At 33.6% G+C, this 15,340-nt stretch overlaps 1 protein-coding gene across 1 annotated transcript; it reads right to left on the reverse strand.

Moving 5' to 3' along the window:
• Positions 1–3,009: 3,009 nt before the first annotated feature.
• LOC107851560 (protein FIZZY-RELATED 2) lies at positions 3,010–11,456 on the reverse strand. The gene is made up of 10 exons (XM_016696624.2): positions 10,829–11,456; positions 9,828–9,950; positions 9,609–9,713; positions 8,361–8,540; positions 8,201–8,263; positions 7,891–8,085; positions 3,916–4,017; positions 3,733–3,795; positions 3,543–3,611; positions 3,010–3,431 (listed from the first exon to the last, which is right to left on the reverse strand). Exons 1-10 carry the CDS (start codon positions 11,279–11,281, stop codon positions 3,378–3,380), a joined length of 1,407 nt encoding a protein of 468 aa, XP_016552110.1. The 5' UTR covers positions 11,282–11,456; the 3' UTR covers positions 3,010–3,377.
• Between the last annotated feature and the right edge of the window lie 3,884 nt (positions 11,457–15,340).

Below are 15,340 nucleotides of genomic sequence, written 5' to 3' on the forward strand. Positions count from 1 at the left end.
ATAGAAAAATTATATAATAACTATGGTGATTTAGTTGATTTAGCAGTACCTACAAATATCACTCCAACTATCGCTCCTCATCCTCCCGAGGAGCCATCATCTTCTAAAAGGCCGGCACATAGTGATTTTCCTGATTTCTTTTATGTTTTACCTTGTTGGAACGGTGTTGATGAGAGAGCTTACACATCAACTTATCGGGAAGAGCTTAAATATTATCTTCGGTCGCCGCTAGAGGATCGTAGACGACGGATCAACAGGTTAGATCGGTGGAGGAGTAATGAAACATAATATCCTGTGCTTTCAAGATTATCTAGAGATATCTTGAATGTTCCAATGTCAACCGTTGCATCAAAGAGCGCTTTTAGTTACGGACGACAGTAATTTGGAGACAATCGACACTCATTGGAAAGCAATGCAATGAATGTTCTAGTTTGCCTCAGAGATTGGATTAAAGCGGAAAGAAGAAATCAAGGAATGGAACCGGGGCCGAACAACGAGCAGAAACTTGAAGAAATTATGTCTTCATGGGAGAACTCAGCAGAATCAAGTTCAATGCATGGCTTTGCCCCTGTTGACTTTGACTATCCTATGCAAGTTCCCGTTAATATTAACATGAATGAGTTAGAAAAAATGATGCATAATTTGTAGATTATTCATTCATGTAAATTATAAATTTTGGATCATTTTGCAATCAGTAAAATTCAACATTCATTCACCCCTTAGTCCTTTCTTTGTTATTTTTTTCATTTAATGATTTAAATTGAATTTCTAGTTTAAATTAAAACTTACTTTTAATATATTATTAATTTACTATCAAATATTATTAATTTATTATATTAAGTAGCATATGTTTTGTATATTTGTATATATATCTTTTATAGATGTGTATATAGTTATAAATAACTATATATATATAGAGAGAGAGTAATGTATATATATTGTAGTATACTACAATATATATACATTACAATATATACTACAATATATACTTTAAATAAAACATATACTACAATATATATACATTACAATATATATACATTACAATATATATATATATATATATTACAATATATATACATTACAATATATATACATTACAATATATATATATTGTAATGTATATATATTGTAATGTATATATATTGTAGTATATGTTTTATTTAAAGTAGTACATATATATTAAATCGTGCGTATATATGTGAATATATCTTCTATAGATGTGTATATTTAACGTATACATGTGTATATGTTTTATAAATTAGTATATAACTATATAAATATATATATAGTAATGTATATATATTGTAGTATATGTTTTATTTAAAGTAGTACATATATATTGAACGGTGCGTATATATGTTTATATATCTTCTATAGACGTCTATATTTAACGTATACATGTGTATATGTTTTATAAATTAGTATATAACTATATATATATTGTAATGTATATATATATTGTAGTATATGTTTTATTTAAATTAGTACATATATATTGAATGGTGCGTATATATATGTATATATCTTCTATAAATGTGTATATTTAACGTATGCATGTGTATATGTTTTATAAATTAGTATATAACTATATATATATATATATATATATATATATATTGTAATGTATATATATTGTAGTATATGTTTTATTTAAAGTAGTACATATATATTGAATGGTGTGTATATATGTGTTTATATCTTCTGTAGACGTGTATAATTAACGTATACATGTGTATATATTTTATAAATTAGTAATTAGTATATAAACTATATATATAATTATATATATTGTAATATATATATATTGTAGTATATGTTTTATTTAAAGTAGTACATATAGTCGTATATATTGAATGTTACGTATATATGTGTAATTGTGTATGTGTATATATTTTTTAAATTATAATGCAGTAAATACTATATATATAGTGTATATATATTGTTTAACGTATTTAAAATGTATATAGGTGGGTATATATAGTGTATATTGCAAAAAACTTTTTTTTTGACCGGTTTTGATCGAATTTTTAACCGGGTTTAGGTGGGTTTGACCGGGTTGGGTTAAGTGGGCCGGGTTAGGATTATTTTTAAAAATTTTACTGTTGAACCTAGATCCGACCTGGCCCACTTAACCACAAACCGACCCGGCCCGGCCCACAACCCGACTAAATTTAATGGGTCGGTTCCGGGTTGACCCGGCCCGGCCCACTTAACACTCTTACATTTATGGCCAGTCTGTCCAAACAAAGTTTATATTATGGTCATTTCATAATTTGGATCATTTTGGCTCAGGTAATTCAGATATAGTTTATATACCTTATTGATACAATCCAATACCATATTGATACAGTTCGTAAAAAAATAAAGTTGAGAATTTATGGATAAAAATTGTCATTGTTATATAGAATACGCATTTTTTAATATAATGTGCATAGAAATTGTATCATTGTTGTTGTTGTTTTGTGTGTGTATGTTTATAAGATATGTATCAAATTTGTATCAGTGTTATATAAAACTGCCACCAAATGGCTAAAAGATGGAATTAAAATCTTATGGTCCTTTTTGTATCAATAATTTCTTACGAATTACTATTTATGTCCTTTTTCCTTCTTAGTATTGAACCAAAACCCGAGGAGATTAAAGATAGTGATACATTTTAGCCATAGAGCATTGCAGCCGTCCGCATTACATTGTCTTGATTTTCTCTAATGTTTTATTAATCAAGTAGCTGCATAAGAAAGGAATTTGTACTAAATACGCTAAGTATCATGGGAAGAGTAGCAAATGAAGTGTTGCCTGAGATAAGACTCTGCAACTGTTCCTTTCTTTTACCCCAAATTATAGTAACACTTTTTTGTCACATCACTTATAAACAGCACAATAGCTCAGTTTGCCCTACACTATCATTTGATTATTATTTGCTTTTATTACCTTCCTTTCACATCTTTTTAAAGTTTTACTCTTTCAATAGCTTGTTCAGTATTCAGTTTGTAGCAATGAATCGAAAGGGAGAAAAAAGAAAAGAAAAACCTTATGTACAACAGATATCACAAGTTTGTGTAAAATTGGATGTTCCCACAAAAACTCCCTCCTGCCCTTTTATATTACAGAACGCCCCGAGAGATGTTAATGAGGAATAAATAACGTCTCCATCTGTACACTTCTAATCTATTCATAGAATAATCACTCTAACACAACATTGAAAGATGATGGATATCATTGTATCACATGCACATTAAGCTTTAGAGCTTCCTGCAATTATTTCCCGTTACAAGTATCTCTCGTCAAACTGATCAAAATGCTCCTCTTCACTGCTTGTGTTTCATGCAAAAATAACTTCAATGAGTACTCAAACAAAAAAATTACAACGGACTCTGTCACCTAATCTGTGTTCTGCCGAGAGAAGATGCCCCAATTGGAGACTCGGTATTCTGCATAGCAATTTCATTCACATGTGAGATGCCATTGCATTTTGTAAAACACTAAATAAGAAGGTACCATATAAGATAGAAAGTCACTATCATTCTTTTACATATGCTTACCTGAGATCTTGGAGAAGGGAAGACATTCCAGAACCGAAGCGTTTCATCTCCCGCTCCAGTCACAATCATCTGAAAAGATGATCATACCAGTTAGAAACATCAGAGCAGAGAAAATAAAGTTGCTGCTCCAACTAAGTGACAAGTATACACAGAAATAAAGAGTAAAGATTCTCTAGTGTTTCTCAACTACCTGTCCATCTGGAGATATGGCGAGATATAAAACTCTATATGTGTGGCCCGTCAGAGTAGCTATCTGCAATAAAAAAGAAAATAAAACATATGCGAAATTAGTACACAACATGATGTCTAAAATAAGTCTGGTTCATAATATGTTCTCCTGCAGAGTAACATTTTGAAAACTTAGGTGAAATACCTTGGACATTGTAGGATACTTCCAAAGTATTATTTGGTTTTGCGAGTAACCATGAGTGCTGACTAGTTCATTCGCATTCTTCGACCACACAAGATTGCAAACCTGACACAATAGCAGATGAGTTAGTATCCGAGTAACCATATTTGCTGGCACTTGTAAAGTCGAAAGTTCAGAACATCTGGGAGAGACCGAGAGAGGGAGGGAGGGGATGAACACAGAGGCAGATCCATCATTTAAAGTTAATGGGCTCAACTTTTAAGATTCTCAGCATTCGACAACTCATTGTACTGTTAAAATTAGACCTAGTATTTGTTGACATTTGAATAGGATTATTCACACTTCGTGCTGGAAGTTCCCAAAGGCTACATTCGCCTCTGGTTGAGCAGGGGATCGTGGCAGGGGAGGTTCTAGCGTGTAGCAAGGAGTTCACCCGAACCCCCTCGACAACAAAATTACACTGGATATATAAAGTATTTTTTCAATTTTTTACGTGTATATATAGATTTTGAACCTCCTGAACATCATTGGAGTTTGGTTTAAGGGTTTTAACATTCGCCTTGAGGTTCCCAGTTCAAATCCAAGTACTATATTTTTATTTTTTGAACCCCTTAGTGAAAATCCTGGCCACTGGATTGGAACAGTTTTCCAACCTCCCTCACATACTTCTTCACAGATACAAATATCTTGCACATTCATGTAATATATACACAAACACGCATGGCGCGCACACATACACACACACACACACACAGAGAGAGAGAGAGAGAACTTAAAAAACTAGTTCAAACATAACTCCAAATGAAAATTCTGTTTCCTGAGGTCCTTCGCCTATATCCCCAAGTTATTGAGGCACTGGTATTTCCTGGGTTACAGGTCTAAGAACCTGGATGTTGGGGTTCTACTTCTTGCTGTGCCTTGCAAGATAGCTCTTCCGTCATGAAGCACCTAAATTGGCACATATTGTCTAGGTACATAAACCAAAGGCATACCTTGTCTTTTGGGTGTGAGGCCGCTAGTTCAATTCCCAGCCAACAGTATACAAATATTCCTCATAATTTGTGAATGAAACAATTTTTGCAGTTTTATTTTCTCTAACAGCAGTTCCTAAGTGCTCAGAATTTATTGGGAAGGCTTCAAAAAACAAAAAGATTCCAATTCTTACACCGAAAATAGTGAGCTTGCCAATCTTTTGAGTAGTTTGATTTTTGTCTAGCTTATCTGTCGTTGGTTCTTTCCCTACTTCAAGAAGTGAATTTACTTTCAAGGACCTCGTTCACAATGAGAATGCTCCAACACCCCACCCCCCTTTTTCTGTTTCTCTTTTTTCTCTCTACCACTACCATTTTCTTATGCCCGACCTTAGAGGGAGGTGATTAGACATGACATGGAGCAGTTACAGCTCACCAAGGACGCGGCCCTAGATATAAAGGTGTTGAGGACGCGAATCAAAGTAGATGGGTAGTAGGTATGAGTCCGTCTCTGCTAGTAGGTAGGTGTATTTTGTCTTGTTATCTGAGTTTGGTTTCATAGTGCTTTGCTTGTAGTGTCTTAGCCTTGAAGTTTTGGTGATGTTTGTTGTTTCAAAGAGGCCAAGTGTGGTACTACTTTGTGGTAGGCTTATTTTCTATTATCAGTTGTTTTGTTTCTACCTATTGGTTCTTGTTCTTATGTTAAGTCCTTCTCTAGAATATATTTGTCTTGAGACGGGGTTCTTTTGGAAGCAACCTCTCTAGTGGTACTGACTGCGTATACTTTACCCTCCCCAGACCCTAGTTTGTGGGAATATACTGGGTATGTTGTTGTCACGTTCATATTCAAGAATTTCCGAAGTCTCAGCAACTCTTCTAATTCTTGAGTTGTTTGGGAACTTTAAGCAATCAAATGATTAATGGAGTAGGTATGTAACTAAAAAATACTTGATATTGTCTTCCAGGGTTTTGAAATCCCCTCGGGTTCTGATTGCAACTATTATGCAATTCTGATGTGCATTTCTCTTTAATGTTATACCTGTAGGAGGGCCTATGCTATCAACAACACAATTATAGTGTTGTTTGTCTTGTGCTCAAATAAATTGATTTGTGGGGAAGGCCGTATGGGATCAATAAGAGGACAGGAAGAGGACGGGTGGGGGAGGTTAAAGAAGGAGGTTAAGATGGTTGATAAGTCCGTTAACAAATTTGAGGAAACCTCTCTCTTAAGAAGAAAGGAGGACTGGATAAGCAGGATAAGGTGTAGTAACAGCAACATCCTAACGTTGTCATTCTCATATAAATGAATTAAAACCGAGTATTAGAAATGACAGAGTAATGTCCACAGTACTATTCAGTGAATCAATCTGAAAGGCGGAACCAAGTTTTGAATGGTTTAAGATGTGCTTGGAGATACCAACGGGATGGCCTACTAATTACGCCATTGTAGGGACACCAATTCTAATTCCAACTAAAACACTTAGGAGTCGTTTGGTGTAAGGTATTAAAACATTTAATCCCGGGATAAAATAATAGTCTCGGAATAATATTTTGGTGCTATGTTTGGTTGCCAAATTCGGGATAACTTATCCCGAAATTAACAAATAGTACCGGGATAAGTTATCCCACCCAAGGTGTGGTATAAATAATCCCACCATAATTTACCTTGGGATAAAGTCATAAAATGACAAAATTACCCACCAAACTCTTTAATTATCACTTTACATATATATATATATATATATATATTACATTACTACTATATATAAGAGAGAACGTGTGATTTTGATAGTCCTAACATCAAATTTTTTTTGTCAATTTTATCCCTAATTTAAATTTTAATTACTCTATAAATTTTCATCTATTTTGATTAATTTGAACAATTATATGAGCTTAGTAAATGCTACCAAAGTGACAAGTCATGAAAAAATGATAGTGACACCATAAAAACTATTTATACAATTAAATTCAAAATTGATCCAAGGGTTTATTGTCTTTCTATGTTGTAGTTATTAATCTTACTTCAAATTTTCATTTTTCCTGACAAATTTATCATGGACAAGTAATTAAAGTCTCTTGACATTCCTTTTCTAACTTAGTACATATTTAATTATTAAATAAAAAATTATTTTTATATATAGTTAAACATGTTTGAAAATTTAATTTTTTGAAAAATGCAATCCAACTTTCCAAATATTAATGATACTAAATAATGTAAAATGAAAGTAATTCTTTTTCACATTTTCTTATGATGAATTTTTTTTAAAAAAATGAGATTATCAACAGTTTACAGAATTTAGGACAAATAAGTAATTTAACATGAAATATTAAACTAAATAAAGTGAAGGGTATTTTTGTAAACAAACTATATCTTCTTAGAAAGAATGCAATGCATATCATGTTTAGTACCACAAACTAAACACTCACTAAAAAAATATTAACAGGATCCCAGGACAACTAATCCCAACATAACTTATTTCCCAACCAAACAACCCCTTCGGGTGAGCCCACCAATTCCAACCTTTGTAAACAGCATTAACTTGGCAGCCTGTGCTATGGTGTGAATGAGATGCCCGACGAATGAACTGAAGTGCATGCAAGCTGATAGGCTGTATTTATGAGTGCGAGTGCATATAAGATTTAAATTTCGCACATGGAGGTGAATAAGTACTTGAAAAAAACCAGAATTACCATATCCGAGAGAATATAGTAGACTTTACAACAACAGCAACAACAACATACCTCGTATATTCCCACAAAGTGGGAGAATATAGTAGAGACCTTACTAGCACAACTATTTTCTAATCCAAACGCCATCGAATAATCAGAAAGGAAGTTGAAGGGCATGATTGTTCTTCTGATCACATAACTTAGTCAACGTAGAATTATCTTTAGGTAGAAAGATAAAATTTACTGACAGGGATGATTTATTTAATAACCAAAGCACCATTTAGTCAAGCAGAAATCTAAAAGAGGTATTCAACAATATATAATAATAGGGAAATACCTGACTACCAGTGTCAATTGAGCTGAGATGTGTGTTAGTGGTGGTGTTCCAGAATCTAATGCATCGATCAGCTGTACCACCACCAGAAGCTAGAAGCCCATGAAGATGGGGGGACCATGCAATTGCTTTTACAGCAGCCATATGCTCACAGTATTTCAATACAGGTTGTGTTGAATGGTTGTTCCATACGAAAAGCTGGTCATCAAGATTTATATGAGAAACGGTAACCAAAGAGTCTAAAAGGAAAGTAAACTATTATCTAGCAAGTATCACGAGAAGAACAACTTGATTCTAGAAATTAACAGCATACTCTGTTATCATTTCCACCAGAAGCTAAGTCACGGCTATCAGGAGACCATTTGAGCCCACAAACCTGAAAAGAAGTAGTTGGTATCAAGATGCAAGCAGAAGTAAAACAAAAAATCTGACAAGAATGAGTTAAAGAACGAGAAGCAAGAAGGAAATCTGACCTCTGACTTGTGACCACTTAGCTTACTGACATAATCTGCTTGAACTCGTATATCACGCTGAAGAATACTCTTGTCCCGGCTTCCTGAAGACAACTGGGAAGAGCTCCAAGCTAGCGCACCAACTCTTAGACGATGTCCCTCCATTGTTCTTATCCTCTTACTTTGAGAGGCATCCCATAACTACACCAAGTGAGATTTAAACATCAGTTAACCACATAAACAAAGAAGGTACTATGAAATAATCCTATATTCTTCATCCAGCATAGAGGATCCAAATAAATTTCATGTCAACTAGAAAACTGAGTTTCATGCAATAGATTGTGCATGAATAAAGGAAAATAATATCCAATTTATTACAGCAGTAGAGCTAATGTTAGCTTCAGAATGCCCGAATTCATTTTTTTTATAACCGTGGTGTCTGGGCCAGCTTGCGCGCAACTCGACTAATTCCACGAAATACCTGCCACCTCCCACCAGCAACATCAGACACCGGGTAACTCTGTCCACCAAGGCTAGAACAGATGGGACGAAATCACCTAATGTTTATCTCTATTGGGAATTGAACCAGAGACCTCATGGTGCTCAACCCAACTTCATTGAAACCACTAGACCACACCCTTGGGAGGAGAAAGCATAGAGGAGAAAATGAAAAGAAAAAAACAAGTACCTATAAGATCATTCCTTCATAAACTTTAAATCTCAAGTCTTACTTTAAGAAAAATACGGAACAACAACCGGGATTACAAGCCCAAGCATTTAAACAATTTTTCCATGGAATTTATCTTGAGTCATAAGGTTCGTTTGTAATAGACTTCATTCATAATATACCACATTATGACAACGTCACGACAAATGTATTGAAACGATTTTCTTTTATATCCATCGAAAAATTGGATATGCAAATCTCAAATATTACAAAGAGAACAGCTTCAAATTTTTTGCTACTTTATTTTGTTGGAAAAATTAGCTTCTAGAATTAACATATACAGAGAAGATCGAGATAAAAATGCAGTTTAGTGCAATTAAGGCATTTTACGTATATTACAGTACCACCGGTGCTAAGAAAAGCATTTTTTTTTTGAGAGGGTTATATATTTTGGAGACTATATTTGGGATTCAAGGATGTGTACTACTGGACCAAATCAGAACAAAAATCTAAACTTGTTCGAGAATACACTATTGGCTCTGGATAACAGTTCACTTTCATATAAGAACACGAAACAAGATGAACAAATAAGCATATCAAACCTGCACTTTCCCATTACTCGTTCCAACAGCAAGATGTGTACCTCGCTGTGCCCACCCAACTGAACAAACATTATCATCAATTCCCAAGTCGCACAACTTCACCACCTGCAGTAGCATTCAACATAAAAATTATATTTATCAGCTAGATAGATGCATTAGTCGAGCAAAAGTACATAAATATCTCCATGAAAGTAAAGATAACAAAGCCAAAAGACTCACCTTCCCACTAGATGCATGCCATAGATATACACAGCTCTCCAGTCCCACAGCTAACACATTCTGTGAAGACCAGTCCACAAGGTTTAAATAAAAATCATCTTGCAATGCAGGTGCATCCAGTACCTATCAAGAACCAGACAAGCACCAACATAAGCCTTCTCATTTCGGTAATTAAAATCCACCTTAATGGAAAATTAAAAATGAAAAAAAGGGACCTCACAAAATAACAACTTTAAAGAACCGTAAAATAGAGAATATAGGAATAGGGTTGATGATGTACATGGCTGCTGAGGGGACTAACATATAATAAGTGTCAATCCTCCTCTACAACCCACCATGAGTACACACAAGTGTTCTAGCTGAAGCTCGAACTTAAGATGCCCGAATTCTACTTCTTAAACCACCTCACTATCCCCACCAAAATCCTACTAATAATTATCACCAGAAAAATTCAAAAGAAACTACTCTCTCCGTTCCAAGTTATTTGTTAGGTTTTGACTTGGCATGGACTTTTAAATCTTACAACAACAACTAATAGCAGCTAACAACAAAAAACGACAAATAGTACCAGACAGAAACTACAACAAAACAATATAATAATAGAAATCGAAGGACAAGAAACTACACAAGCAATACTACGACTACTAATATAAAAACTTCTAAGTCTTGTGGTCGTAAATTTAAGATATCAAGAATGTATCAAAATGTACTTTAATTTTATAGAAACTACAACAAAACAATATGATAATTGAGGTACACGGAATCAACATATGGTAACAGAAATCAAAGGATACGGGACACGAAACTACACTACGACTACCAATACAACATACTTTTAAATCTTGTGGTGTTATATCAAAGATATCTAGAATGTACCAAAATGTCCTTTCATCTCGTGGTCATAAACATCTCAGCTGCAAAGTTAAAACTAAAGAATTACTAAAAAAGGAACGCAACATTCTTTTCGGTAAGCCAAACAAATCGAAACAGAGACCAACTACCTTATAAGGCGATCTCGAAACCTTCCTCGCCACCTTAATAGGAGTCGAACTAACACCACGCAGCTCCTCATCATCATCATCAACCCCAAAAGGCGATGTTAAAGAATGCAATGGCTGATTCGTCTCCGTCTTATACCTAAATATATTACAATGTGGTCTCTTCAAATTCCTCCTACTCCCACCACTCACATTCTTCTCCGGTGTAACCGGAAACAATGCATTACGCAAAATTGACTGATACGCATTGTTAGAATCTTCTTTATTGCCAGACTGCGAGCGAGGTGATAAGCCGAAAAGCGCGAAATTCGAGGAAGTACGGGACGGAATGAAACGGTCACTGTAGATATTACGAGAAGGGGAAGGATGATATGAATTGAAATTTGGGATTAAATTATTGTTATTGCTCTTTGATGGAGTTTTGGGATCAGACGGTGGAGGTGATTGAGGCTGCATGGAATTTGAGGTGGAGGTGTCCGTGGATGATGATTCTTGAAAACCCTAGGAGGAAGAAGATGATGAACAGGGGATTTCTTTTTTTCTTTTTTTTTTTAATTTCTTCCTTTTTATTTGTTTGAAGAATAAAGGATTTTTTTCCCGGGAGAAATAGAAATTTTGCGGGAAATTTTGTAGGACCCATATGGAAGCCTGTATTTATAGTACTTCCTACTACTTTATTACTTACTCCGTTTTAAAAAAAAAAAATTATCTATTTTCCTTTTTCGTTCATTTCAAGAAAAATGATTTCTTTTCTATTTTAGCAATATTTTAATTTCAATTTTTCACCTGACATATTTAGGACCACAAGATTAGGGATATTTTGATATATTTGACACAATTTTAATTTAAAGTCTCAAGATTCAAAAGTTTCTTTATTTTCTTAAATTTTGTGTCAAGCCAAAATAGGTCATTCCTTTTTGAAACGGAGAAAGTAATTGTTATATTTTGTTGATTCATTGGTAACAATTAACAGTGTAACCAACAAGAGTTGTGGTGCAGCGGATGGGACTGCTCCACCCTTAACCAGAGGTCGAAGATTCGACCCTGAACATGAAGAAAACTCTATTGGGAGCGTTTCCCCCGAATGAGACCCTACACAGTGTAAATTTGGATTAATCGGACTCCGATGTGGATATACATCGGATGGGAAACCTAAAAGAAAAAAAAAATTGACAGTGTAACATAGCGTGTGGTTTTACTATTAGCAAAAGTAGCCAAATTTTATTTGAAGCTAAATTGATAAATTCCAAGAAAATAATTTTTTAAAATCTTTTCATTGGGTATATTTTTTCCGAAAAGGTTCTTGTCCAATTAGCATATGCTTATACAAATATTTGCGATAATTAAGTGGGCATTAGATCATAAAAATAAAATATCATTTATTTTATTTGAAATTTTTTAAACTGAAGTTAGAATGATGTTTTCTCATATTTTTTTGTAAATAATATTTAAAATTTGAATATATATATTTTTTAAATATGGTTTAACCCCCTTTTCCTCCCCCAGTTTCTAAAAATTAGCAAAATCATCAACTTGACTATGTATAAATAGTAATATCTCATAATAAATAGTCGCATAGTGTCATAATTAGATCTCATATATAAGCTATTATATACTATTACAAATATTTTTTTTTATTTAAAATTTTGAAGATGGAATTATGTTTTATTATAATTTCCAAATTAGTATTTCATTGCCTGAATTGCTTTTTCTAAAAAAAACATAAAATACCATCAAATCTCTTTAAAATCACCATTTATTATCGTGACATTTAATTATAACGATTTGATTTTCTATAAATAGATTTTTTATTTATATTTTACTTCTCCATAACAACACTTTACCTATAAAAGTAATGACATTCATTATAGCAATATACTCTTTATAAAATTATTCGTCGATAACAGTCATACTCAGTGTAATAGTATTTGTAAAAAAATATTACATATATAAAATAAATATTAAAATATTTATAGTAATCGTCATTTATGTCATGCATATAGTAAACTTAAGTCATAGTTATTTTATACATTTGATATTTAGTTTAATTATAGTGAGCTTAGAATGAGTTATTTGAAACAATAGGGTAACTAGTCTAGAGAACGAAACTTGAATTGCCAATGATATATTTTAAATTATACAAAAATCAAGAATAGAGAAAAGTAATAACTCTCAATTTAAATATATATTTAATTTAAATAACTATTCTTGCATTATTATTTGAGTACGAAGTCTAATCAGCTCCTTAAAAATATAGTTTGTGTTAGTTTTCACATGATACCTTATTATTTCGATCTCAACATGTATAAATATTGCATCCTCATAGTTTATGCAATAAGTAAGTGCAAATAAATTATGAAGTAATAAATTTCTAGATAATTATAATTTTGGTATGAGTGATTTTCTTTTGCTCAAAATGCAATTGATTATAAGTGGTTACTTTTCTCAATTTTAGATGAATGCTCCTTTAGTTATCCTAGCTTGAGACGACAAACAGTATAGTAGTGAAAACAGATACAATAAACTAATTCAAGGACAGTTTTTGGGGTCTAGCTCTATTGTATTTTTCAATATTGTCTGTGGCGGATACAATTTTATTAAATTTAAATTCATATAAAATTTAGATTATATTAGATTCAAAATATATTAGTCCTAAATAAATATTGTAGATTAATATAATTGGATTAATTATTTAAGTCCAAACATATATGGGTTTAATTAAAGTCCAATTTTTATTGGGCTAGCCCATTGATTTGGACTACAAATGATGAGCTCACTTTAATAAGCCCAAGATATTGTCATATTCTAGTGGCCCAAATAAGCGTTAACGTGGCATGCCAAGTCAAGTGAAGGAACCAATAGGACCATGCCACATGTCAAAATGATGCAGCAGACCCATGAAATAAAAGCCCATAAAAGGCACTACATCTCTTAAATCTGATTGATCAAAGGAAGTCCATATTCATCACGACTCTTCCTTTCCTACAACTATTAATAGGGGTCTCGTAATTCAGAAAAGAACCCCCCAGAACTCTAACAAGTAGCAAGAGAAAGCTCGTGGATCAAACACCGTAATTTCTCTAAAAAGCTTAAGCATTCAAATCAAGTTCATCGCGATTCAAGATCAAGACCGCAATATTCAAGAACAAGCTCAAAAGCCCTTGAATTCAAGTACAAGTCAAGATCAAGACTCCTAAATCAACAAATCAAGTTCAAATTCAAGATCAAACTTTAAACCCTTGAATTTATATTTGAAAAGGCGAATCAGAGGATTCATAAAGATTGTAACACTCACATATTGAAATCAATAAATTAATTGTTGCAATATTTTTTCTTGTCTCGAATTATTTATTTTTTGAATTCAAAAATTTTATCGTCCAATAAATTCTGGCACGCCCAGTGGGACAATCTCTACCTCTCATCTCAACTTTTCCAACTGCAAAGTTCAACAACACTGAAATGACTTTCAAGAAGGTCAACTCTCAATCAACTGCTTCTAAGGCTGTTGACTCAAAGTTCTCTGCTGAAGTAGAAAATATCCTGGGTGTTACTTTCGGAAGCTTAGGAGATGTCATAAAAAGCAAGGCAGGCTTGTTAGGACAACAAACATATTCAGTGTCGTCCGCACCAACTCCAATTTTTGGATCTTCAACCCCAAAATAAAAGAAGTCCAATGCAAGTGTTTCCGAAGGAGGAAGCAATGTGGCAGAATCTCTTAAGAAGACTCTAGCTCTACTTGAGCATTTCGGTTCCAAATACTCTGGCGCGAAGAGCGATGGTTGTTCAAGCAACTTATCATCTCCGACTACATTGCATAAGTTGAGCACTTCAAAGATCAACTTATGCGATAATCCATGCTACTCTCCAACATCTCCAGTGATTATGCAAGCGATGGTAACTGATGCCTCATCTATGGAGGAGCAACTTGCGAATCTGGCAAAGATAATTGATGGTCTAACCAAATATGTTCAGAACTAAGATGCTCGAATTGATAAGATAGTAGATAAGATGGAAGGTCTGATAGACGGAGAGTCTAGCCATGCACCTGGAAAATCTTCAGAGGTTCATGAGACAGAAAATCCTATAAAACAAACAGTACCGATTAAAGAGGTGCAAGTTTCTTCTGAAGGAATGATCCCGATTTGGCAATTGAGGGAATTCATTGAAGAGACCCTCAAAGACAAGTATGATGTTGTCGCTAAGTCTTTCCTTACTTATGCCAAGCCTTACACAACAAGGATTAATAGCTTCAAAACGTCTGTCGGCTATCAACCCCCCAAATTTCAACAATTTGAGGGCAAAGGGAACCCAAAACAACATGTCGCACACTTTGTTGAGACATGTAATAATGCTGGAACTTACGGTGACTATCTTGTCAAACAGTTTGTTCGTTCCCTAAAGGGAAACGCCTTTAATTGGTATACGGACCTTGAGCCTAATTCCATCGATAGCTGGGAGCAATTGGAGCACGAGTTCCTAAATCGCTTTTATAGCACAATTCATACAGTTAGCATG

Source organism: Capsicum annuum, chromosome 12, assembly GCF_002878395.1.
Source record: "Capsicum annuum cultivar UCD-10X-F1 chromosome 12, UCD10Xv1.1, whole genome shotgun sequence".
Classification (NCBI taxonomy): domain Eukaryota; kingdom Viridiplantae; phylum Streptophyta; class Magnoliopsida; order Solanales; family Solanaceae; genus Capsicum; species Capsicum annuum.